Source organism: Paramisgurnus dabryanus, chromosome 18 (genome assembly GCF_030506205.2).
Source record: "Paramisgurnus dabryanus chromosome 18, PD_genome_1.1, whole genome shotgun sequence".
Taxonomy (NCBI): Eukaryota; Metazoa; Chordata; class Actinopteri; order Cypriniformes; family Cobitidae; genus Paramisgurnus; species Paramisgurnus dabryanus.
In genome coordinates, this window is record NC_133354.1 from 16,769,961 (window position 1) to 16,796,910 (window position 26,950).

Genomic DNA, 26,950 nt, shown 5'->3' on the forward strand with positions numbered 1-26,950 from the left:
CTCGGTAAGTTTTTTGTGTATACACACATGCAGCAATATCCGATCTGTGTCAGTTGTGATCACTAAATCTGATTTTTTGTAATCGAATATGGTATCGACACAGAAATTTGGTCTTGTGCATCCCTGATACATTAAATATAGTATGTGTGGGTGCAGTATGAATATATTTCATATACTATACTATCTGCCATGCTTTCATTATCATGTAACCCGTGTCCTTTGACCTACGACATAACCAAAGTAACCGTGACCATAGTTTACGCACAGTGTTGGGAAAGTTACTTTCAAAGTGTAATACATTATATATTACGCATTACTGTCATTTGAAAGTAATTCGTTACATTACAATATTACTGTCTCTGAACTGTAATGAGTTACACTAATTTTGCATTACTTTTGAGTTACTTTCATCAAAATAACAGAAGTATGACAAGGCATTATAAAATGTTAAAATGTAGTTTATTGCTGCTTATGCATCTAGAAGTTATGTGTTGCCCCTCGAGCTTTGAATAGGCACAGTGAAGACTTGTGGCAAAATACAGTACTGTCAGAATCATAAACATAGACAAATGATCTGGTAAAAGTCTGGTAAATTATGGTACACATACCAAACACAATAGAGCTAGCTTTTTCCTGTGTGGATGCTGGTCGTGCGCATTGGTCAAAAATAAAAAAATAAAATTAACCCGGTCTAATTTTGAAATGCATTGTTGTAACGTGCGTTACTAAGACTGTAACGAGTAAAATATTACAAAAATTGTATTAATAATGCGTTATATTACTGCGTTACAGCAAAAACTAATATATTACTGTAATATATTATATTTTGTAATGCGTTACTCCCAACACTGTTCACGCATGCATTGTTTAACAAGTAAATTAAATTATGAGGAATACATTTCTTGGTCACTTAAAGAGTTCAAAGTTTTGTGGTATTTTATTTACTTTTTTTATTTGGTTGCTTAGCTCACGTGGCCTCACAGGATAGTAATGTGCCCATCGAATGCACACTTAAAAATCTTGCCGTAAGTACTGTAGTAGGTCAGCCTCTGCCCTGTCTACTTCAGTCATTACATACTGTTGCCAAACTAGACATAGGCTACATTTAATTTCCATTCCACACAAAAAAATTATCTTTATTAACTTTACGACTTAAAATAGTCTGGAGACATTCTAAATAAGACACATTAACAATTTAGGTTGGATGTGTTTAATGTGAGTGGATTAGTATTTTGATAAGCTGTCACCTGCCCATGCAGGTGAGCATCAACTGTTTTTAGTCTCAATCAAGAACTTTACCATACACAGAACATTTTATGAACCTTTATTTTTAAAAGTGGGAGGAGTAGTTTGCCCCCAAAAATGTAGAACTCTTAACAATATTTATCACCAATAAAGTTTAAGAGGACATCTCAACCGTGTCACAACCTGAGCTTAGATTTGCCATGTCTGAAATTAAAAGTCAAGCTTTGAACCAGAATTTTTTCCCAATTGGTTCGTTCCGAACAGAAACAGTATTTTAACGTTTCTGGTTTTCGGTTCAACACTAAAATTGACGTTCCTGAACCAGTTAATAACGTTCCATATCAGCTGTGGGGCATACAAATAAGTAGACTGGGCCCGGTTCCCCGATAACGTTCACTCTTAGCGTGCTAAGAAGACTCAAAAAGATATATCTTACCAAAGTTGTTGATGTTCCTAAGTGTGTTCCCCGAAGTGTTTAATGCGGTAGGCTATTGCTTACCATTAATGTTTTCAATAAAAAGCAACCTAGGTAGAGAATATGGTCTGAGAAGATCTAGCAGCTCCATAATGAGTTGTCTTGGAAGGCGATTTTTTTATTTAGCCTCGTCAGGCAAAATGTCAAAAGGTTTAAGGGTTGACGAATAAATAAATTGGCATGGACTTAACAGTTACGCGGCCGGTGTTGTGTGGAAGTCTGTTTCCCCTATGTTTCCCTTTAGTGTAGTGTTTTGATAGCATTTTTATCACATTATACGTTTATTATTTATATACATTGAAAGTTTTAATGGCTACTGAGATGTATATGTGTGCATTTATGTAATGTATCTTGACTGTTCTTGATTGTAAGTCATTTATTTTTACAGTATGAATCATATTATATGTATAATATATATTTATTATGTTTGGAAACATAACAGTTTTAAAACAAACAGTAGAGAAAAAAGAAAAGAAAAAGACAGGCTATGTTAAAAGACATAAAACTGTCACATATGAAATATTTAATAAATTGTATAATAGAATACATGATATTATTGCTTTTTAGTATAACCAATTGAAATCTTTAATCTTTCTAAATAAATTATAAATGTAACATGATGAAAACGCTATAAACATAGAGGGAACAGACTTCAATGAGGAACAAACACCGGCGCCATCTTTGATTCATTAGTTCTGATACCAAATAAAGTCAACTGCATAAATAGTCCTGTATCCATTGCAAACATATTTTGTTACAAGTCTTAAAAATGTCCATAACATAAAATCATTGTCAGCATACCATAGTTTGACTTGCACTGCGCTGCGCTGATTTCTAAAGACTGCGACGATAGCGTTTTGCGCTCAAACAATGCTAAGAGAGAGCTTACGAATGGTCCAGACCAACCTTACGAAAGTGTGACTTACAGAAGATATACTTAGCGTACGAACGTTTTGGGAATCATGCCATAGAGTTAAGAGAGAGGTTAAGGAATAGGTTAAGGACTACTTAGCGATAAGAACGTTTTGGGGAACCGGGCCCTGATCATTAGGACATTAAACTTAAATTTTAAGTCTACATAATTTTCCTATCTTGTCATCAAACATTACAAAAGGCTACATTATGTAAGCCGCATAACTGTAATTCTGACATGCCTACATTTGTTGAGTCCACTTAAACACGCGCGCACACACAGACGGAGGACAAATTCCAAACGGCGCTTCGGGAAGAAGACGCAGCATAAACAGTAGCTCCACATAAAGTGAAAATTGCGGGGGTTTTTCAGTGCTTTTTTCGCCAAATGTATTTTAATGGACTACAGTATGAGACACAGCAGCACAACTCTCTCTCAAGTTTATACATCAAGAGTTCTGATCGGAAGGGCATAGGGATAATCACATTTGACTGGAGTTGGACCAGACACATTCAACCGCATGTGCGTCTGTGCGTAAAGTAAATTGCTCACTTTAGCACCTTTTTGCGGTAAAATTTTTTAAAATTACTTAAATGTTAACATTTGCAAGCCTTTGAAACAAGTGCAAATGATCAACTTTCACATTTGCATATTAATCCGCAAATTGCATGTGAGCCGAACCGTACGTCGTGATCTGTACGGATCATGGATCAACTGCGATCCGTAACTAATTAGTATTAAAAAACAAACATCTTGAGATACTTGGTAGCCTACAATATTTACCTCTTATGATTGGTGGCAGGCTTCTCATTTCTCCAATGAGTCAACGACGACCGGAAGTAAACTTCCCCGAGTATTGCACAGAAATCTTGACAAAGAACGAAAAAATAACGGTATTAACCGGTTACCATTATTTTAAATAAACGTTTCTGTTACGGAACATATATTTTTGGAAAGTTTTTGGTTTCGTTTCTGTTCCATGCAAAACATCAAATGTTTCTGGTTTTCGTTCCGTGAATCGGTTCAAAGCCTTGATTTTAATATTAAAGGGGACATTTCACAAGACTGTTTTTCAGATGTAAAATAAATCTTTGGTGTCTCCAGAGTACATTTGTGAAGTTTTAGCTCAAAATACCATATAGATAATTTATTATAGCATGTTAAAATTGCCACTTTGTAGGTGTGAGCAAAAATGTGCCATTTTGGGTGTCCTTTAAAATGCAAATAAGATGAAATCTGCACTTAATGGCAGTGTCGTGGTTACAGATTAAGGGGCAGTATTGTCCCCTTCTGACATGGATAAAGGGGAGCCAAATTTCAATGATCTATTTTTTCACATGCTTGCAGAGAATGATTTACCAAAGTAACTCGGTTGATCTTTTTCACATTTTCTAGGTTGATAGAAGCAATTATAGCCCAATTATAACCCAATTATAGCACTTAAAACACGGAAAAAGTCAGATTTTCATTATGTCCCCCTTTAAGGATTATAATATGAATTCAACTAGGCAGTATTTTGTGCAAAAATAGTCTAAAAAAGTAAAAGCAACCCAGTATTCTTTATATGTCTTTGCTAGAACTGCAATACCATTTATTTAACTTTTATCTATACTTTTATATTTCATTCCTGTCATAAAATCTTACAGTAATCTTTAAAGTTTTGTCACTGGTGTGGGTGGTAGTGTTGGGGTATGTTTATAATCTGTAATGTACACCAGGAGGTCCAGGTGACTAATTTTATGACTGTACTGCCCATGTACTGTCTGCCCACAGTCCTGACCTCTCACAATGGGGTCTGTAAAGGTCTTTCTCATGCACACTAACCACTCAGCATGAGAACTCAGATTACTGCTGTTTACTGGCCAATTGATTATAAATTCAAACACAAGGACAAATGACACATTAGGAGCTCAGTAATATTTTATCAACAGCCGTGAGAACATTTGTGTCATTTTCAATCACGTTCTAGTCAATTACGAAAACTTAAGTTTAATAAAAAGCACGTCCTGCAATGTGACATAAAAGCTGCTGGCAAGAACACATTTTCATCTTCACGGGTGAATGTGCAGTGTGTGGGACGATGTCATGACCTTTAAATTGAACACAATTGTAATATATGATAAAGAAGAAGAGGCCTGCTTCACGATCCCGTACGAATGACACGTCCTTCTCATCTGCCACCCACCAACAACCCACACCTGCTGCTGATGCTTCATTCACTGCATCATCATTGTTAAGGGTCCCTACGCTGATACATGCGGCCGTCGTACATTAAGTACTAGCTCTTCGGTGTGAGTCAGCTCTTCTCCTCGTAGAGGTCTGATTGTAAATCTGATCAGGAGAAACCTTCACTTATCTTTTCAGCTCCTCCGTGTCTATTGTGAGTCAACAAGCCCCGCCTCCCCAGTTGTACCAGACTCCCTCTCGTGTTCTAAGGAGGTGTTGAAATGATCACGAGTGTTAGACCTACGACGATGAATCACAATGAATCAAGCTGTCGGCCTACCTTCAACCCTCCGCCGGTCAGTGATGCTGATCGTATCCCTGTCGTTGCCATGGTTTCAAGCTCGTTCGTCACAGTGTGGTTCCCTGCACAGTAAAGTAAGGGGAGGAGTTAAAGTGAGTCAGTATCAGTGTACAGGCGAGGTGCACCTTACTAATACCAACAGCACAGGCCCAGAACTAAATACATTTACATTTAATATCTCAGACGACGTGATTAAATTGTATTATAATATATATATAGTTAAATCTGTACACTTTTAGAAAAACAGTACAAAAGCTGTCACTGGGATGGTACCCTTTAAAAAGGTCCTGAAAGGCTAAAAACTTTTTAGCTACATACAGTACTGTGCAAAAGTCTTAGGCCACCATGCCAGAATTAGATTTGTTGTTTTTGCAATGTTATAGTGATCATATATAATTATTTCTCAGTCTCTTTAATAAAATACATCCAGAAAATACAGGAAATGTGTATATAGTATTAAAAACTGTATAAAAATGTAAACTGATTGTGTCAAGTTTTTAGGGTAAACTCCCCTTCCACTTGAGAAATAAAATTAAATCCTAATTTTAAAGAAATTAGTTTTTTTACTTAATTTTGCTCAAAAACGCTCAAGAAGTGTTAAGTGCCAAGAATGGTCACACTAAACACCAACGATGCCTAAAGAAGACATTTAGTCCTGGAAATATTTTTTTTTACATATTTCCTGTATTTTATAAAATAAATTGAAAAATAAATATGGATGCACATTAAAACTTCTAAAACAACAAGTCTGGTGGTGGTGGCCTAAGACTTTTGCACAGTACTGTATATGTATACATTTGGTAACAATATGTACCTTTGATGTACCAATATGCATTCTTTAGGTACAACGATGTACTTTTTATAAGGTTACCAACCAAGTGAAAGCTTTTGTATCATTTTTTTTAACAGTTGTGATTGCTCAAATAAAGCCTAGGTTTAATTTGGCTTTTGTAGTGAAGTGTTTTCTAACCTTTGATACTAGAAATGTGTTCCTCCTGCACCGAAGGTGCTGACTTTGGCATGGATCCGGTCCGAATCCGGCCCAAAGGCATCTTGACTGATAGTGTATTGGATATGATTTGGCATTATCATTGTATATTATTAAAAAAGTCATTATTAAAATTAAAATGATAGAGTTGCAAAACAGACCCACCGTGTGGTTTTTTCTTCCTTTGTTAATAGGACGCCTGGACGTTTGTCTACATTTTCACAGTTTTAGGGGCAACCTTTACCTAAAAGTACACTGTATTTATAAATCAAATCAAAGTGTTGTTTCTTTTTTTATGAATTTAACAAAGCAAAATGAATAAAAACGTTTTAAGAGACAAATGTTTATACAAAAGAAAGGAAAGCATTGAAAACACAGGGCTCACCAGTATTTAGATAAAGTGTCCACGCTATATATATTCTTTTCATTTCTCACCTGCATGTTAAATACTTTAGGTAGGTGTCTGAGATTCTGAAGATATAATTATACCATTTCTGAAACTCTTTCTTCTTCCTAGCGGGACTGCACATTTCACAAGTATACCTTTGAAATTATAATATAGCCTAGATGTAGATTGCTGTACTAAATATAACACTACCCATCATCACAGTCATTGTCTGCTGTTAGTATATTTAGATATACTGCTTATTACAGTAATGTAGAAATGATTGCTTATATATTTATAGTAGCCTACATTGTATAAATTGAAAGAAGCTGAAAAATAATTATGGTTAACTAATTATGATTATGATTTGTTCAGACCCTTGTAATGAAATGAAAATAATGTATGTAATGGGTGTAGATTTTTTTAATGTCTTGGTTAGTTTTTTCCACAATATTAGTGCAATTAATAATCCTCAATGAAATCCACTATATTATAAGTTATATACACTGTACTACATAATACACTGAACATGTGTACCCTATGGTCAAAATATGTACTTAAGCTGTCATATGGGCAGTATACACTTCAAAATGGTAACACTATGTACCATGTAGGTACATTTATGTAAAGATGTGGTACCAATATGTAGCTTTACAGTATTTTATTAATACTGTACACTCACCTAAAGGATTATTAGGAACACCTGTTTAATTTCTCATTAATGCAATCTAATCAACCAATCACATGGCAGTTGCTTCAATGCATTAAGGGGTGTGGTCCTGGTCAAGACAACCTTCTGAACTCCAAACTGAATGTCAGAATGGGAAAGAAAGGTGATTAAAGCTATTTTGAGCGTGGCATGGTTGTTGGTGTCAGACGGGCCGGTCTGAGTATTTCACAATCTGCTCAGTTACTGGGATTTTCACACACAACCATTTCTAGGGTTTACCAAGAATGGTGTGAAAAGGGAAAAACATCCAGTATGTCGAAGTCCTGTGGGCGAAAATGTCTTGTTGATGCTAGAGGTCAGAGGAGAATGGGCCGACTGATTCAAGCTGATAGAAGAGCAACTTTGACTGGAACAACCACTCGTTACAACTGAGGTATGCAGCAAAGCATTTGTGAAGCAACAACACGCACAACCTTGAGGCGGATGGGCTACAACAGCAGAAGACCCCACTGGGTACCACTCATCTCCACTACAAATAGGGAAAAAAAGGCTACAATTTGCACAAGTTGACCAAAATTTGACATTTGAAAACTGGAAAAATGTTGCTGGGTTTGATGAGTCTCGATTTCTGTTGAGTCAGAATTTGGCATAAACAGAATGAGAACATGGAGCCATCATGCCTTGTTACCACTGTGCAAGCTGGTGGTGGTGGTGTAATGGTGTGGGGGATGTTTTCTTGGCACACTTTAGGCCCCTTAGTGCCAATTGGGCATCGTTTAAATGCCACGGCCTACCTGAGCATTGTTTCTGACCATGTCCATCCCTTTATGACCACCATCTATACATCCTCTGATGGCTTCTTCCAGCAGGATAATGCACCATGTCACAAAGCTTGAATCATTTCAAATTGGTTCTTAAACATGACAGTCAGTTTACTGTACTAAAATGGTCCCCACAGTCACCAGATCTCAACCCAATAGAGCATCTTTGGGATGTGGTGGAACGGTGGAAGCTTCGTGCCCTTGATGTGCATCCCACAAATCTCCATCAACTGCAAGATGCTATCCTATCAATATGGGCAACATTTCTAAAGAATGCTTTCAGCACCTTGTTGAATCAATGCCACAGAGAATTAAGGGAGTTCTGAAGGCGAAAGGGGGACAAACAAAGTATTAATATGGTGTTCCTAATAATCCTTTAGGTGAGTGTATGTATCATTGATGTACTAATATTATCTCCTTAGTACCCCTATGTACTTCTGAGGTACTAATATCAACTCTTTGAGCAGTTTCTTGGACAGGGTAACATTCAACTCTAAACCATGTAAGTAGTTTTTACAAACTTACAAAAAAATTACTGGTGTCCAACAAACAACCATTTTAGTCTTTTTCAGGAAACCATGATTATTTTTTTCTGACCATTTTTTTAAGGGATTCTTAAATCTTAATAGTAGGCTAGGCTTGTGGAAACACTGGTAGGTATAAACAGTAGCATTCACCTGTGGGATCTTTATCTGTGAATGGAGGTTACGAAAACAGAACAGAACATGTGGCCATAGTAAACTAATGAAAAATCTCTTGAGGAGAACCATATGATGTGGAAAAACAACCGTAATCCAGGAGCCTTTGGAATCTGGAGTTCACCCGTGTGTATTTGACAGGGCTGTCTTTGGGGATGGTCTCATCCAGTGGAGTGCATCCAGGGGGACGCGGTTGCTTAGCAACTTTTGTTAGTTACGGCATCTCCTGGTTGTGACACAAGGGTGAGAGACCACTCTGCAGTAGAGCACCTCTGATGAGAGATACAATTTAGGTCACGCGTGTTTGCTGTGCGCTTACTGTAATGTGTAAATGAAGACCTGATAGTAATTAACAAAAAAATATATATATTGGATTCATTTTACTTCTTGTGTCCATTGGCACTGTCAGATCCTCAATTTAAAAGAGCAGTAATAACAGAAACCGCAAAGGTTAAGCAAATAAAAATATACATATATGCTGATTGAAATGCATTCACTGGCGTCATAGTGATTCGTACCCTGCTGTTACGCATTCAAGCAGAAGGAGATTTATATTCAATGTCATTTTGCAGCAACTTCATTATCACTGACTATTTTTAAATGAAACAGAGAACATCAATCTCCTGAGTTTTGTGTGGTAGCAGCAAATGCATGTTTGCTTTACTTAATGAGTCTTTATATTAGTCGGTCTGCATGTCTAGAATGAATTTGGATTCATTAAACAATCAGAAATTGCCAACCGATCCCTTGTTTGTCCAGATAAATTGTTAGAGAAATGGCTCCCCCTATAGTTTTCAATTAGCCATTCCCAAATATTTATTTCTGGAAGACAACAAATAAAAAATGATGTGTATTTTGTAGTTATAAATCTAAGAGTAATATTAGCTTCTATCATCTGTTTTCTGTTGATGCGTTACTATAACCCAATGTGCTCTTGCAAGACAACTTAAACTAGATGAATGCAAAAGTATCTATTGTAGACAAAGCTAAATTTGTAATCCAAAAAAAACGTGCAAATTTACCACTTTAGTAAAATATGAAACATTTAATGCATAAAAACCCTTCCAGGATTTTTAAGAGAATTAAGATGCAGGTGTTATTTCAGCCGCTAGATGTCAGTATTGAAACAGAAGTTTTGTTTTCAGCCTTGGCAGCCGATACTGCAAATCTGGGTTTGTTTTTAAGGACATAAAATCTGTAATCAATAATTCACACATGTTTGCAATGTATTCCTCTTCTATTATTCATATAAGTATTAGTCTAGATATGCAAAGAGATGTAGTTTATGTTTCTTAATGTTGATATAATAATCAGAGCATTGCAGATGTTGAAAAATATTAAAGCAAGATAATTAAAAACATACAATAAACAGACAATCGGTATTACAAAAATGGTTAGAATCAACTGCAACAAATAATTTTAAAATCATCATGATGAAGTGGGTATAAGTACACCACTCCTATCTTCACTACATTTTTACATCATCATTACTCATAACATCATCCTTATTGTTCGGCACATCTTTAAAATATCAAAATCAGGTTACAATAAAATAGATTTTTTTTATTCATATACTGTAAATCTCTAAAGGCTGATAGCTGGGGCAAAGTTCAAAGTGCATCACTGTGTGTTTCTCTTCTCATTCGTGTGCTGTCAAGAACCATTTTCCCTCAACGTGCCTGCTGGCAGTCCTAAAACGGGCCTGTTGTTGAGAAGAAACTTGAAGTGACTTTGCTATGGGCAGGTGTTTCCAGTAACAGGTACGCTGTGAGTTTCCTTTGATCTGACAAGGCATTTAAGACCTTTTCACAGCACTCCACTGCCTCAAGCACCCTTCACCGCTTACACATTTGGCATGGCAATGGATATCAGACTGGCAGTCAAGTGCATTTTGACTTACTGTCGGACATATTTAAAAGAATAGGAATGGTTTTGGATGTCACTGGAAATTAAATAGATAGATAGATAGATAGATAGATAGATAGATAGATAGATAGATAGATAGATAGATAGATAGATAGATAGATAGACAGACATCACTTGCTCCAGTAACCTACTTTACAAAGTTTTCCGCGGTGTACAGTGCATGAACAAGAATTAATCTCTTTAACTTTTGTTTTGTCATGTCTGTGCCAAGAGACTTTTCTGACATGGCACAGGGAACGTCCCATAGCAGAGTGCCCCACTCGTCTGTCATCTCTGTTCCCCCAGACTCCCGATGATGATTATAGACTTTGATGTCAACTGTACATTCTAATGACATTCCCTCTCCTGTGTTTCATTTACAACATTAGAAAGCATTTGGCAGCTCAACAACTGACAGTCTGGGGCCCTTATAATGCTTACCAGACATCTTTGGCATTAAAGCTATGCAGCATTGTTGTGTTATGTGTACAGTATGCAATATCCATTTAATTTTGTTTAAAGAGGCTTTAGAAGTTGAAATCCCTCTGGTGCGTGGTGAGAAAATATTAGTGGCTTTCTTTTATAATGTCTAATAATATTTTAACCTTTTCAATGGACACTGTAAAAAATGAATTAGATGTTGAAATCCCACTGGTGCATGATGAGAAAATATTTATAGCTTTCTTTCATAATACTATAATATTTAATGTAAACTGTAAAAACGTTGCAGAGTTAAAAGTTACATTATGTTGACCCTGGGACAACATTTCAATCAACCAATCAGATTTTAGAAATAAGTTTACAATTTGTGTTAAGTTAGGATTAGCTGTTTAATTGTTTTTCATTTATCATGTCCCCCTGATTTTAGGGTTTGGGGTGGGTTTAGGTTTAATATACAAAAATGTTGTCCTTGGGTCAACACAATATGTTGGCCTGAGGACATTTCTTACTTGGCAAAATCAGTTTGAGCGAAAGTGAATGAAGCTCATGATCGGTTTGGTTACAAACATGCCGTAAAATATCTTCCTTCGTGTTCATCAGAACAAAGAAATTTATACAGGTTTGTAACTGATTTGTAAACAGAATTTAAATTTTTCTTGGCTTTGCAAGTCAATTCAACCTACTATTTTAAGTTTTGACTTGTAATACGTTGAAATAACTTATAAAAACAAGTTTAACTTATTTTTTTTATTAAAGGAACATAAAATTATATGCTGCATTTATTTTTTACAGTATAATAATTTAAATTGGGGCTTATTGTCACTGCACACTGTAAAAAATCAGCTGTAATTATGCAGCTGGTTGCCAGTAACTTACTGTACAACAGGGGTGTCCAATCCTGCTCCTGGAGGGCCGGTGTCTCTGCAGAGTTTTATTCCAACCCTAATCAAACACACCTGATCCAGCTAATCAATGTCTTACTAGGCAGACTAGATACTTTGAGGCTGGTAATTTATTGCAAATAAGTTTTTTACAGTGTGTAAGTCTTGGTGTTGTGAATGTTCACGTTATTTTCAGTGAGTTCAGAATGTTTACAAGAAAACTATATCACTTCCTCAGCAAAACACTGGGAAGGCGTGACGTGCAAACAGAAAGGAAGTGTGCAAATGAAAGAAAATGAGTTTTAATAATACACAGAGAGCTGCAAGTTTGTTTGCGTGAAAGCTTTAAGCATGCAGCTGAAGTCTTAGCTTTAATGTTTAAAATCTCATTAAAAGTCCCAATAAATAAAATATTTTCATTATCAGAAGATGCTGCTTGGTGTGACCCACGTTTATCACAAACATCACTGACAATGTCCCATAAATTCCTAAGTCTCTAATGACATTTTTCAATAAAAAATGAACGTTGTGAATAATGCACAAGACTCCTTCATAAAACACTGACTGTTCTTATGATGTCACATTTTGATGTGGTCAATGACGTGATGTTAATTATTTTGTGTCTGTATGGTTCCATTAGGGTTAAAATTTCTAAATAAATTTGCAGATCACTTGCATACATTCTCTTTTTTGAGGACCAAGTCTAAAACTTCTTGTTTTATTTAATTTAAAAATAGTATTTTCGGGATAATTGTGAAAATGTCAATGTGGTGTAACTGGTCTGTGTCAATTGGTGTAACTAGTATTTTTTTTAAATGCAAATATAAATATATTCATGAAAAAATGTGGAGTAAAATATAATCATCTAGTTTAGTGTAAATGATTTTTTTACATACATTTTTACATTATTTGTCAAAGATTATTTAGAAAACAGAGCTGTTTACTACGGATCCCCTAAGGGGACATGGAGCAAAAATTAAATAAAGTTCAGTTTCGCATGCGCACGTGAAACTATCGAGTTTAGTTTCGCTTTCACATGCATACGCGATTGTTTCACGTGCTTGCGCAAAAGCTAAACTTTAAAAAAAAATTTGCACATGAAGGTTTCGCGTAAGCACAAGAAAGTTTTATGTGAGCACATGAAACCAAACTTTATACTCCAATGTCACCTTAGGGGCTCGGTAGTTTTCAGCATATGTCAGCACAAATATTACAAAAACGCATTGAAATTTACATTTAGAAATAACTATGAAAATTATATTTTAAAAGAATTTTTTTTTGATGATGATTACGCTTACATGCCATCAAGGTGGATAAAATATTTAATATTTCTCATTCTTTGGTGCAGGGGTGGTGATGGCGCAGTAGATAAGATACATGCCTTTGGTGTGAGAGACCCGGGTTCGAATCCACACACCATTGTGTCCTTTAGCAAGACACTTAACCCCTAGTTGCTCCAGAGGCGTGCGACCTCTGACATATACAGCAATTGTAAGTCGCTTTAGTTAAAAGCGTCAGTTAAATGAACAAATGTCAATTTAAATGCAATTGGCGGTTACACCATTTGACCTTTTCAGGTCCATTCAGTTTTAACTTTCATAAAAATGGTGCAAATGTCATTTTTATTGCATAAAATTAACATAAATACACTATGTGCATTGAAATAAACCTGATGCATGTTTCTAAAACAAATAAAAAAATTTTTTTAAAACAAGCCGTTTTTGTCACTGACCCAGTTACTGTAAGCTTTATATATGATGAACTGTAGATCTTTGCATCTTGCATTATGTGCTCTTACCAATATTGAAAGCATTGCATTTAATGTGTACAGTATGTGCATGTGGTAGAAACTGAAATGTGACACCCATGTGTGCATGTTGAACATTGTCATTGATCGATCGCTTGTTGGTTCTCCCAGGCTTTCCACTAGATCATAACTGCAAAGATTTGCTTCTTTATTCATGTTGGGCAATGGAGTTGCCTTGACTTTTTAGGTTATGATTCATTTAAATGGTATTAATATAACCTTGATATCTTTAATATTGACTTATTAATGTCAAACTTTTATGCTTTTTACCTGTCGGTTGTTTTGTTTTGTTTCTGTTTATTTATATATAAAAAATACCTGAGCTTTTCTCATATTGTTGATTGAAAATTGTATATCTTGTATATGCCCAATAAAAAAAAAAAAAAAAAAACTTTTATGCTCCTAATCTCATAATTAGATTATGAGACTTTAACCTTTCGCAGACAGTGTCACAATTTCTTCAGGAATATGCACAAGGACATTGTCATGCTAGAATGAAAAAGGCCCGAACCTGTTAAATAGAAAGGGTTAACCATACATTTGACCATGTAATGTATGCATAGCTTACAGTACATTTATGGGTCATGGTATAAAACATGGTTTTAAATACTTTTTTGTGCAACAAGTGCCATACATATAATTTATTAATTTTATAATATTTGTAAAAGATTCATATTCAACAACATATGGAGTTAATTTGCTTGCAACATTATGTAGCTGACCAGCTCCAGATGTTAAAAGTTTCTCTCTCAAAACAACACCTCGAGCACGTTAACCTCAAATGTGTGTTGAGTCGACAGGGGGCTTTGAAAGACAGCGGCGATACAGGTGTTACGAATTCATCATCCGCACAAGCTTATGACTTCTGCTCTAAGAATTTCCTTTGCCGAGAGGATTTAAGGGTTTGAGGAGAACTGGCAGTGTCTTAAAAGATCTGGCATCCTTGACAACCACCCTGGAATGCGTACAACCGTTGGGAAAACAATAAAATCCCCCCATGGCTGGGAGGCTTTTAAGATGGTGTACACCTCTAACACACACACGCGCACAGATATACACATTAGCTTGGTCTGTAAGAGATTAAGTTACTGTACCAAATTTAAGCAATTGTGCAAAGATGAGCAATTGTGATAATGACACAATTACATACAGTAATCAACGTCTCCCATTTAGTGCCATCTTGCTCCACACGGTTGCCATGCAACGCAGGTGTATAAATTCCCTCTTACAATAGGATGCCAGTGAACGAGACGACTATAAATACAACCCAAGATAATTATTATTGATTCGGGAGGCATTCAGAAACGTCTTTGGTTAGTCTATACGTGAAGAGGTTAGTCGAGTCGTAGACCCAGGTGCTGCATGCAACATCTGCTTGCATGGCAAACATCCAGAGCCCAATCTCTCTCTCCTCCCTCTTCTCTCTGACTTTTTAGTTTTTTCTCATTTTCTCTGTTCCTCTGCAGATGTCCCCCTACATGCTAATAAAACATTGACTAGCGCCAGTGCCATCGGCGGCCGTGGCAGACGTCTCTGTTTTTCAGCCGGTTCGGGCTCCGCCATCTATAGCTCCCCTGACCGCATACGCGCCTGACATGCTGGGGGATCATGACAGCTGTAGCCGTGAAGGGCCAGACAGGGTCTTGGCAGGCTGTGCCGAACAGGTGGATGAGACTAGACCCAGCTGCGTTTGGGGTTGGCCAGGGGCGCACCTTTATGTCTCACGTGCCAGGAATTTCAGCCATGTTTAAGCTAGTTAATCGTTTTGTGATTAATACCTGGAGAGTAAGAAGTAAACGTGTATCTGTGAAAGCATACTGTTTTGCACAAACAGAGGCACTTAGAGAGCCAAGTCTGCACTGTAAAAAACTGTAAGAATTCCAGTAACTTACTGTAGATTTAAAGTTATGCATTATGCATTGTAAGTCGCTTTGGATTAAAGTGTCTGCTAAATGCATAAAAATGTAAAATGTAATGTAAATAATCAGCATCATAAATTTTGTCAAATTGAAATTAAAACAAACGTTTATGGGGATTTATAAAAGCAAAGATATATAACAGTACCCACGAGTCAAATTTCATTGCAAAGATTACTACATGTATCCTTTTATTGGATTTCATGGACATTTACCACCACAATCAAACTTCATATTACAGCTTGACAAGAAAGGTGTAAGAGGTTTAGACATTTAATACCTTCTAAAAAGCACCACTAATGTCCTTGTATATAACTTCCTAAGAAGCTCCAGAGCTTTCTACTGTACCTAGAGCTTTATATCAAATGGATTCAGAGAGCTTTAATCCCTCTTAACTTAGGTGTGTTTAAACCGTCAGTGCTCACACTTCTGTTGACTCAAGTTAATTAGGCAATGGAGTCGATTGCCGTCTGCCAGGCTTTGCTGAGATAAGCTACAGTCTGATTTCACTGTGACACCTTCGAACCAAAAGTTATCTGCCAAATGTCAGACATCACAATTGTTTTTCGTTGCTGGCAGGGTGCGCCCACATCCTGTTTCCAGCCTGGCCCAAAGGGATGTGGGGGTGCAGGGTCAGAGCTTCAGCCCATCTCTCCCCTTGAACTGAAGCTGTGGGCTCCAGAACTGTCAGCTTCCATTACCTAATTGAAGTTGAAATGCAGCTGTCCCGTGTTTTTGCCTGCATGGCATGTGCCCGGCTCTGGACTCGCTATTCCTCTACTCACGCAGATGCTGACTTTAAAGGCGTCCGACAAGCTCTTTGCTATGAAGAGTTATGGCCACATAATGACAACATACTGTAGTTGTTATGGTTGGCGTTTGCATTGGACAGATATGGAAACAGCGTTTAATGTAAACATCAGAGCCGCGTGAAGCTTCGTCTTACGCAATGATGTTTATGTGAGTGAAGACTTATGATGTGTTGCATCATGCGTCTGTCATTCAAAATATGCAGAGGAAAATATCGTCCACACCCCACATGTGTCCCAATCTTATTGACTGCATGTTGCGCAATGGGTGTGTAGAAACTGTAATTTTGCAATGTACTGTAAATCCGAGGCTGGATTTTGACTGTTTATCCAGTGATCTGAAACTGAAACATACTTTATGGTGTTAGTATTCATAACAATGATTTTTATTTAACTTTATAGAAGACATAAAGAAAGTGATAAGTGTTTTCTTTTTTGTAAATTTACCTTTATCTTTAATTTTGGCCATTCTTTGGGGGCTGGTGTGCATCAGTACAGTACATCACATTAAAGCAAATTCTATTTAGGTTATTAAGTTAAAAAAAGGTTAAATTCTAAAGAATGCGAAATTAGATGGGTGTCTTTTCAGTAGTAATTTGCAAGCTTCCTGTCTAAAGGAGTTCTCATGGGAATTGACTAAGCAGATAATGCAAGAATATTCAATTAGTCATTCAACCTTATCCTATATACTGTATGTAAAAAACTTTTAAAAACACTACCTCTGGCCTCATGGAGTTTAATTTAAAGAATTGTAATGAAATGAAAGTTTCACTAGACATTACAAGAGTTGCTATTTAAGAAGCTTGCCATTTTTTCAAACCTGTTACCAAATTTTTTTTTCATTTCCTGTTTTATGCAATGCACTAGTTTAGCTATAACATACAGTAAAGCAGGGGTCTTGAACTACTCTTCTTTGAGGGCCAGATTTTAAAATTGTTAATATGATGTGGGCCAAACTTTTACCCCTTGTTTTACTTTTTATATATATATATTTTTTACTTTTACTTATTATATATCTTATAATTTGTTAACATGTTTTTGTTCCTTTTTGTTATACGTCATAAATAATGCATTTTAAAAAAAGATGCACGCTTTTTATATCCAGTATTTTTCCTTTTAATTACTGAAAACTGTTTTAAATATTTAAAAAAAAACAATTACGGTTTAAAATTGCAAGAAATAAATTTGAATAGTTCATCTATGACATTGCGCAAAATGTTGTGCAAGTGTAAAACTTTTACCCCTTGTTTTACTTTTTATATATTTTTTTTAATTTTACTTATTATATATCTTATAATTTGTTAACCTTTTTTTGTTACGTCATAAATAATGCATTTTCAAAAAAGATGCACACTTTTTATATCCAGTATTTTTCCTTTTAATTACTGAAAACTGTTTTAAATATTTTTTAAAAAGAAATTGCGGGTTAAAATTGCAAGAAATAAATTTGAATAGTTCATCTATGACATTGCGCAAAAAAGTGCAAGTGTAAATAATCAACACATGTAGAGCTATTAAACTTCTTTTGTTTATAACTGTTTAACTTTCATAAATTGTTACATTTCAAGTATTCACAATATATAGTCAGTGTTCTCCTAATGACTTACTGCACTTCAAATTGCACTTCATGATTTATTTTTTTAATATTTTAAAGATATATATGCTAAACCGCCATTCAATTGTACACTACATCCAGACACGATGGTCGGAGTTCTGTCCCTAGTGGCAGTCGTAATGAAATTTTAGTTTAATCGTAAATCTGTGTCAAGGCAAGAACCTTTAATCTACGTATGTATATATACTAATTAATTTACTTATCAGTAATCAATCGTTTTAAAAGATTTAAGTGTTACTGATAATTTAAACAAAAAAGGATCAATCATTTTCATCTTGCACACAGTGTTTTGATTGGAACACACAGAAATACATTACTTACGGTCAGCGTGTCACCCAGTTTGGTCGCACAAGTTTTTTTATGCATCCAAAGCTCAAATTGAATCCAATAATTATGTATCAGCAGACGGTTGGCATCCCACGAAGCCCATTTCTGACTCTCTTTACGTTTTTTCGGCAGTTATTTGTCATGTACACCTAAAAGGTAAAAGTAATCACGCTAATTTTAAATCAAAGAAAGATGATCGGCGGGCCGGATAAAGATTATTGAAGGGCCGCATTTGGCCCGCTGGCCGGCAGTTAACTAGCCCTGACATAAATTATCTTCAGTGGAAATTTAAATGTATCTATACACTACTGAAAAATCCAGGTAAGACCAACATAAGCTGGTGAGATGGTTTTAGCTGGTCTCCCTGCTTGGTTTTAGCTGGTATTGCTGGTGTAGCAAGCTGGTCTAGCTGTGTTTTGGTCACTTTTTAAGCTGGTCTAGCTGTATTTTGGTCACTTTAAGCTGGCCTAGCTGGTCATGCTGGAAGACCATCAGCTGACCCACCAGCCAGCTTTGCCAGGCTGGGAGGACTGGCTTAGACCAGCTACTGCCACCTCAAACCAGCTAAACCAGCTAGGCTCTTAAAACGAATGTGTTAAATGAACACATCTTGTGTCTAGTTAAGAACAACACATCTAGTGTGTTGTCCCTTTTATTTATATGAACTCTACATGTGTTGTCCTTAACTCTTTCACCGCCAGCGTTTTCCACCTGGTGGATAATAGCAGTATTGCTGAAAGACGGAAAATCTCGTCATTGGCAGGGAAGCGTTTTCTCTTGATTGACGAGATATCTCGTCAATGGCGGCGAAAGAGTTAACTAGACACAAGATGTGTTAATTTAACGCATTCATTTTAAGAGTGCACTGAGTGGCAAAAAGTCGGAGAAACAGCATTGGCATAGCGTGAAAAACGCGTCTAAAATGGGAAAAGTAGTTGTGTGATCGACTGTGCTAATAGACTCAACAAAAATTTGAAGCGGCCTTTTTCCAGAGTGCAAAAAACACTTAAAGGAGAAGTAAATCAGTAGCAGCAGCCAAATGTCAGGTATGTACAATTTTGGGATAAGATCCTATAAAAATACACCAATGAATACTCTTATTCTGTGTAATTGCTAAGTTTTGTCAATGAGCCGTCATTTAAAAACATCCATTATGATTAGCCGTGTGTTCTACAAAGGTGGGATGGTTAATTATATGTTTGTCTTGCCTGACACTATGTCAGGAAAAGCAATGTCTGGCCATAGCCTAAAAGTCCACAGACTATTGTTTTTTTGTCAAGTTGTTAGGGTCACTGTTAAGACCAACTAAATTCAATTTAAGATGATAATAATCTGTTTTGTTTGCGTTTTCGCAGCAGCCGCTATGAAAACCAGCCATTTTGTTGAATGTTTTGCCACTCAACAGGGCGAGCTCCGGCGTGGTCACGTGGAAAAGTGACGTTGATGTATACCCTCTATAAGAAACAGAAGTTAAAAGACTACAAACATGAATGACGGGACAGAAATTCAAAATAAGAGTACAAGACTAGGAAAACACAAGACAGGGCTGTGACACCTGGCCACCCACAAGTCAACCTGTCCCAAAAACACCAGCAAGCAAAGCACTTAGTGACCACTAAACAAATCAACCCAAAATCTAAAGGAACTAGGCAACCCACTTCTCCATGCCGAACCAACAAATCCTCTCTCACCGTGTGGAGAACTTACAGTTTATTTCTTAAATGAATAACATAATAAATAATACTAATGTGAAGTCAAATCATTAAGAATGGAATAAAAACAGTATTCATGTGATAGGCAAAAATAGTATACTCAAATTTTTTTTCCTAAATATCTTATGGGAACCGTTTTACACATGTAGCACCTGTGTAGAACCATATGGTGCTATGTAGAACCATAAGTGATGATATATCACAACTTATAGGTGCTACAGTAGCCTACAGTGTATAGCACTAAAATGGTTCCCCTATGATTATGAGCTTTTAGTGCTTTTAGTAATATAGTAACAGGACACAAAAGTGTTCCAAAACTGTTTGATCTTCTTCACATCTAGTCAGACAGATGCAATCCACTTTAAAGAAGATTGTATAATGGTTTAATTTGTAAAAATGAAAGCCTTTACTTGAATATAAGGCCACAGGTCATATTAGCTGCAGAATGACTAGATCAGTTCATTTTCGACTAAAATTGTGGATCTTGGCAGCTTGTCAAAATGTGTCATCTTACATTCTGACTCATCAAATGAGCAGATTTTGAAAGTCAATAGTTTTTCTTTTATTTCTAAATTATGGATACTGCTGACATTTGTGTCTCTGTAAAAAATGTTTTGTGAAGAGAAAAATAAAATCTTAAACATCTTAAACACATATAGCTGTTGTAATTTTATATACCATGGTAACGGTCTCTTATTTTTTCTGCGACTTATTATATAGTATTATGTAAACATCCTCATAATGAACACACTGTGAGGAAGTATGTTTCAATGTTATACAAAAGGAATAGCTTCCATATCCATCATAATGCCAACAAGGAAGTGGCTAAAATTGTGTGTAGATGGCAGGAAGGGTGTTAAACAGGAAGTCAAAGGAATGGTATGACTGGTCCCGACCGACTACATGTTAAAAGGAAAGAGAGAGAAACTGCCTTAAAGCTATATAAACTACTTTTGTTAACATGATGATTTCTATAGCCTTTAAAATTCATCACCTTTTCGTGAATTATTTATGTATATCTTAAAGGAATCAGTATAATTTTGTTGAATTCATACCGAATGTATATTGCTGACCCAAGTTTCTAAATAAAAAAGGTCTAATTTAAATGTGTTTATAAATCTATTTTCCCGAATATATTCAATCTCTATGGCATCAGACAACATCTTCACACTCTTTCTGCTCTCCTGTGTTCAGGGGCCAGGGGTTGCTGTGAGTGTGTGAAGATGTTAGGATGTCTGCTTGAATGCTCACAAAGTCACACAAAAGCCAGAGGGGCTCACTTATCTCCCTTGAGCTCAACATAAAGCTCCACCTTACAAATCACCATCTGGGTTTTCTCGCTCAATAGATACATTTCACTTTACATTTTTTGGTTTTGTCATGTAATGGAATTACAATACAGACCTTTCCATTTATTCAGATTATTCTTAAGCTAATCATGTGCCATTGTAGTTGTCTTGAACTTTAAATGTCTTTTTACTCATTTTTCTTTATTAAGTTTTATTATTTATTTGTATTTATTTTTTCTTGTTAATCAAGAGTGACATTGGACGTGAGTGGCCTTGACTGGTGTACACCCCATATAAAATATAGAACATTCTAGATATAAATATACTTGATATAAATATACTTGACTTGGTATTCATCACCTCTCAATGTGTGTCTCTTTCCAACACATTGGTTTCATACTGAATGACAGAAAATCAGAATACAGACTGAGGACCGATTGAGGTCTGTGTTTAAATGCCAAAATTAGCAGCCAACTTGTTGTCGATAATTTCTGGAAGAGGAAAACCATGACATGCCTTGAGCCTTCTAGATTTGTGCTTATCTCCTGTTGTCGGACACTGGAATTGTCTTTGTACTGAAATAGTCTGACACACGCAATCTCTCTGACCTTGCCATTAGACAAACAGGTTGTGATATAGCACCAGTATATTTATGCAGAAATATTTACCTTGAAATCCATATTAAAGTTTGTCTGTCTGTGATCTATTTACATTTAGCAGATGCTTTTATCCAAAGTGACTTGCAGTGCATTACAAGGTATAAGTTTGATCTGTATAAGTGTTCCCTGGGGATCGAACCCATGACCTTTGCTTTGCTAATGCAATACTTTACAAACTGAGGTACAATAATACAGGAAGCTTTAAAACCCTGTGTGCCCACACAACTACTCAATATTGTGTTAGAAAGTAAATGTTATTTGTACCCTAATAACGTTCGAGGGTCACAATTCAAATAATAAGCAGATAATGATTCTCGTAAATATTTTATAAACATTACGGTAACACTTTACAATGAGGTTGTAATTGTTACCATTAGTAAATGCTTTAACTAATATGAATAAGCAATAGCATGGTTTTTCAGCATTAATTAATGCCAGTTAATGCAAATACAATCGTTCATTTTAGTTAATCGTGCACACTTTTTGATTAAAAAATATTAGTAAATGCTGAAATTTACATAAAACAAGATTAATAAATGTTCACGTTACTACTGTAATACAATAACTTTGTAAAGTGTTGCCAACATTACTTATAGGCTATAAAAATATGTGACCCAATGTGTTAACTAATTTAATCAAATTGAGAGAATTTGATGCACATTAGACTAAAAAGATATGTGAATATTAAAAGATTATGGGTGTCGTATCCATGGGAGCTTCACAAAATAGCTCACCGTGCTCTCTCTCTCTCTCTTTCCCTCTCCCTCTCTCCATCCTCTCGTAAAGCCCTTTACTTTGCGCATGTACAGCTAAACTGAACATTTCATCGACTCCAAGATGGCGTTAACACTACTGGCTTGCGCTCTGCTCCTCTTGTCCATGCAATGTGAGTTAACATCTTCACACTTTTATACTTTCTTTACACAAGAGGCCAACGCGATATATCGCGCCGAATCATTTTATGGAAGTTTCGGAATTGTCCTTTGGTTAGCATCGACGGCGAGCGTCCTTTTTCAGAGAAGTGGTCCGCTCTTTAAGCCAACTAAAACTATTGAGCTAAACCGTTATCTGCCTTTTAGAGTTGTTAAATGTGTATTTTAAGTCCTAACTGAGGCTAAAGTAACATGTTTAGGTCGGTTTTGTTGAGTTTCGTGGCACAATCTTCAGCGTTTAACGTTAGTTGTCTCGTGGCTGGCTGCAGCCTCTCATCCCGATCTGCTTGAACTAGTATAAGCAGAAATAAATCCGCAATTATTCTCTAAATATACATACAGGTTATCAGTCATGGTTGTAATAGTAAAAAGATTGTTTAATTATGCTAATGCTGTATTTTCATTCCGCCTTGATGGGTTCGTGAGAGGTTTTTTATTCGCTTCAGTCCTTTGTCCCCGCTTAAAAAAGTTTTTGAAATGGCATTAACAAACATAACAATAGTGCGAATTTGAAGGTTTTGTTTTTGTTATTTAATACATTGTGGTTGTTTAAATTGAAACCGTTCTTAGTTTGTTTTATGGGTTTTTAGATTGAGAGAAGGTCGTGTTTGGAGCGGAGATGTTTATTGTGAGATAACGGTTTCTCTGTAAAGCGTGCACGAGAGGATCAAGCTGCGCGCGACAGGGGCGCAGGGAGTTAACGCAGGCTTTGATTTAAACATTTACAACATATCAACCTCAACACACTGTCTTAAGATAAAAATAATTAATTAAAGTGGTTAATTAAAGTATCTACTGACATATTTTTGTTCTGGATCGTTTGAACAGTCGGTAGTAATTGAATCAAGTGACTCAAGTCTAGACCAGTAGCTGAATTAAATTAAGGCGGAATAAAAAAAGAATTTGCACAGAAATTGTGAAGTCTTTCTTAAAAGACTTTAAAAGAGGAATAATAATAAATGGTAAAGCAACAGTAAAAGAATAGCAGTATTTGAGGCAGTCTTTCTAAACTCTTTTTTAGGTCAAGTAAAATTACTATTTGTTTAACTAGTGCAACAAAAAAGTAATGCCTTATAACAAACTGAAAAAGTGAGATATACATTTTTGGATATAAGATATAAATAGATTTACCATAAAGCTTTATTGGTTTGCCAAAATTGAGATTAATTTTAATGTAGAAAGACAAAAAACAGGTGTACAGAAGCTGGCGTGAGCTTTATAACTATAGCTAACCTCTGAGAAACCTTTTACGGTTTTAATGTTATTATACTTTTTTTCAAGGAGAGCTGTGTTTAAAACATTGGGTTGATCTTGCGCATTTAAATGGCATAAAATGTCAGTGGCAGTGCCCATGTTACATATATATCATAGTAATAAGAAGCTGATTCACAGAATAAATACGCAATACATTAAAAACGTGTGCAATAGTCTAAAATCTAAAACTTCAGTGTATAATCTTATTTGGGTTATTTTGTCATTAAAGCCCAGATAGTCCAAAGTTGGTTTGAAGTCACCTGATCGACAGGAGTTGAAGGCATTTGCCAAAAGCAGTTACTCACATTTGTTTGTTATACCTTATATGCTTAAAAGCAATGTCTTGTCTCTGGGGAGTGTGATTGTACAGTGGAAACACTCTAGTCTCTTTTGCCAGCACTTTTGGTGCCAAGATATGTTTTACTGGATGGAACAAATTCAGCATAGTACAAAGGCTTGAGATCACACCCCATATTTTAGATTAAATAAGACAAGTGGTTACTCTACGTTTTTGCCCAATGCTTCTTTGCAATAGAAACCTAATGCTGAAGTCTTTAAAGAAATGCATTATCTGGTTTACCTTGCTTGTGAAAAACACATAATTGTCTGTTGAAATGATTGATATTTGGATGTACTAAAACAAAACTTAAATATTGTAAAAAATAATAATAGCAGCCAGTGCATGGCCATTATTCACATGACACATTTATTAAAATTGTGTTCAAAAACATAGGCTTTTCATTGACAGATTAGAAGTTTACTGCTGAAGTTACAATCTTGCCTTGAAAACTGCTATATATTTTTCTCACACCCGTTTCTACAAACGTTTTTCTGGGGGTTCCTGAAAAGCATGCTGTACCTTCTAGACACATACATCAGTAACAGGCTGACATTCATTCAAAGTGACAGAGAGAAATATACATGGAAAAGATAGATTGCCCTCTCTAGGGCTATTATCAACAAAGACACTCTTCGAAGCATTGTTGCTGCGTGTGCTTATTTTTTTTTGCTAGAGGCTTGCTTTAGCCACGAGAGGTACCACACAAGAAAACTATGTTGTAAACAGAACAGTACAGTGATGGGAACATTCCAGACGGGGGGTCCCAGCATAATCCACATGGGTACCACAACAGACAGGCTGTGCCATAAAACGTGCTGAGTCTTAAGGCAACAGGACAACAGCACATGTCCGGACGCCCATCCTGGGTATCCCAGAGTAACTTCCAGAAACAGCTGAGTGGCTGTGGGTTCGCGTGAATGGAGGACTCCTCTCAAACAGGGTTAAAATATGTCTTACTCGGATACTCAGCATTATGAACAAATGTGAACTGCTACAAACCTCTATGTCTGGTTTTAAAAAGATGTAATTTTTAGTTTGAAAAGATAACATTGGATATTTCCAATATTCAAGAACTAAGCATTTTAAGATGGAAGAAGTCTGTGTTTGCAAAGTTTTTAAAGTTTAAAAATCCTCTGAATTCTCCAAAAGAATCATACGAGGTGTTTTTGACATGCTTATCTTGGTTTTATTAATTTTTATCTTTTGGTAAGCAGTAACAGATGCGGAGGGGAAAGCTTAGAGCGAACAGATTCGCAGTCCAGGAATGGCAAGCATGTGCATTCCTTAAATGTCAATAAGATTGGGCATTGATCAAAATAGTGCCTGACTGCTGGGCTGGATATATGGGTGCCCATGCAAAAGTACAGGATTATGACACACCCGCTTTTTTTTTAATAGAGCTGATTAAATATTTCCAGTCCTTTCTAATTCTCATTCAGTTATGTATGTTGAACGTCCTTCGTTGTTATTTACACATGAGGCCAGCGTATTTTTTTTCAAGGTGACTTGCTTTGCATTTAGGGTATAGATTTTTATCAGTATGTGTTCCCTGGAGATTGAACCCTTGACCTATGTGTTGCCAACACAATGTTGAGTTACAGGAACACTTATAACACACAATTTATGGCGGTTGTTAATATTGCCGTCTCTAAGGCTGTCTATTTATCTGTTTGTTTACATGATAGTTGTCCGTTATTCATTCTGGGTTTGGCTGGTATTTTTTTGCCTACTTTATCATACTCTTGGTTACACAGAACGTTTGTGTTATTTCCTCTTAGTGATTTTTATCTGGTTACATGCTCCCAATGGAAAACAAGGTTGTGCGTGCCGAGTTTGGTGGTTATATAGGACAGTATGTGAATAGCTCTGGAGAGACTTGCATCAGTTAAACCGCTTCATGCAATTATTACTTATTAATCAGATTGAAATATTGTGTTTCTTTTTTCATTCAGTGGCTCTTTTCAAATTGACTTGTTTTTGTATTTACCAGATAATTTGTGCCAGTTAATTGCCTTAGATTGAACCTTGATTTACTGTACTATCTAGTCACAAATGCAATTATTATTGCCAAAAATAGGAACATGTGACAGATCATCTGACAGCCGCTGGAATCAAAATGCTGCACTCTCTATGGAAACAAGCCATGCCAATGTGCCCTGTTTATAAACTCAGAGATACCGTACATACTGTATGACATGTCAGTGATATTTTAAATACAATTGGCATGATATTACTTTGAACTAATATTACATTTCCTGTATACTTAGCAGATTAGTCGACCTACAGTGTTCTGTAAAGACGGTGAGCATATGAAGTCTGCTTAGTAATATCATCATTTCTT

At 36.0% G+C, this 26,950-nt stretch overlaps 1 protein-coding gene across 2 annotated transcripts in view; it reads left to right on the top strand.

The window, feature by feature from the left end:
* jam3b (junctional adhesion molecule 3b) overlaps positions 1-26,950 on the top strand; it is a 74,114-nt gene that overhangs the window by 15,159 nt on the left and 32,005 nt on the right. The window contains exon 1 of one of the 2 annotated variants that reach the window (XM_065286959.2): positions 22,864-22,969. The exons of the other annotated variant lie outside the window; for it this stretch is intronic. Coding sequence (XP_065143031.1) covers positions 22,921-22,969 — 49 coding nt within the window. The 5' untranslated portion in view covers positions 22,864-22,920. Of the gene's footprint in view, positions 1-22,863; positions 22,970-26,950 lie in introns of those variants that run through there. 2 annotated transcript variants of the gene reach the window in all.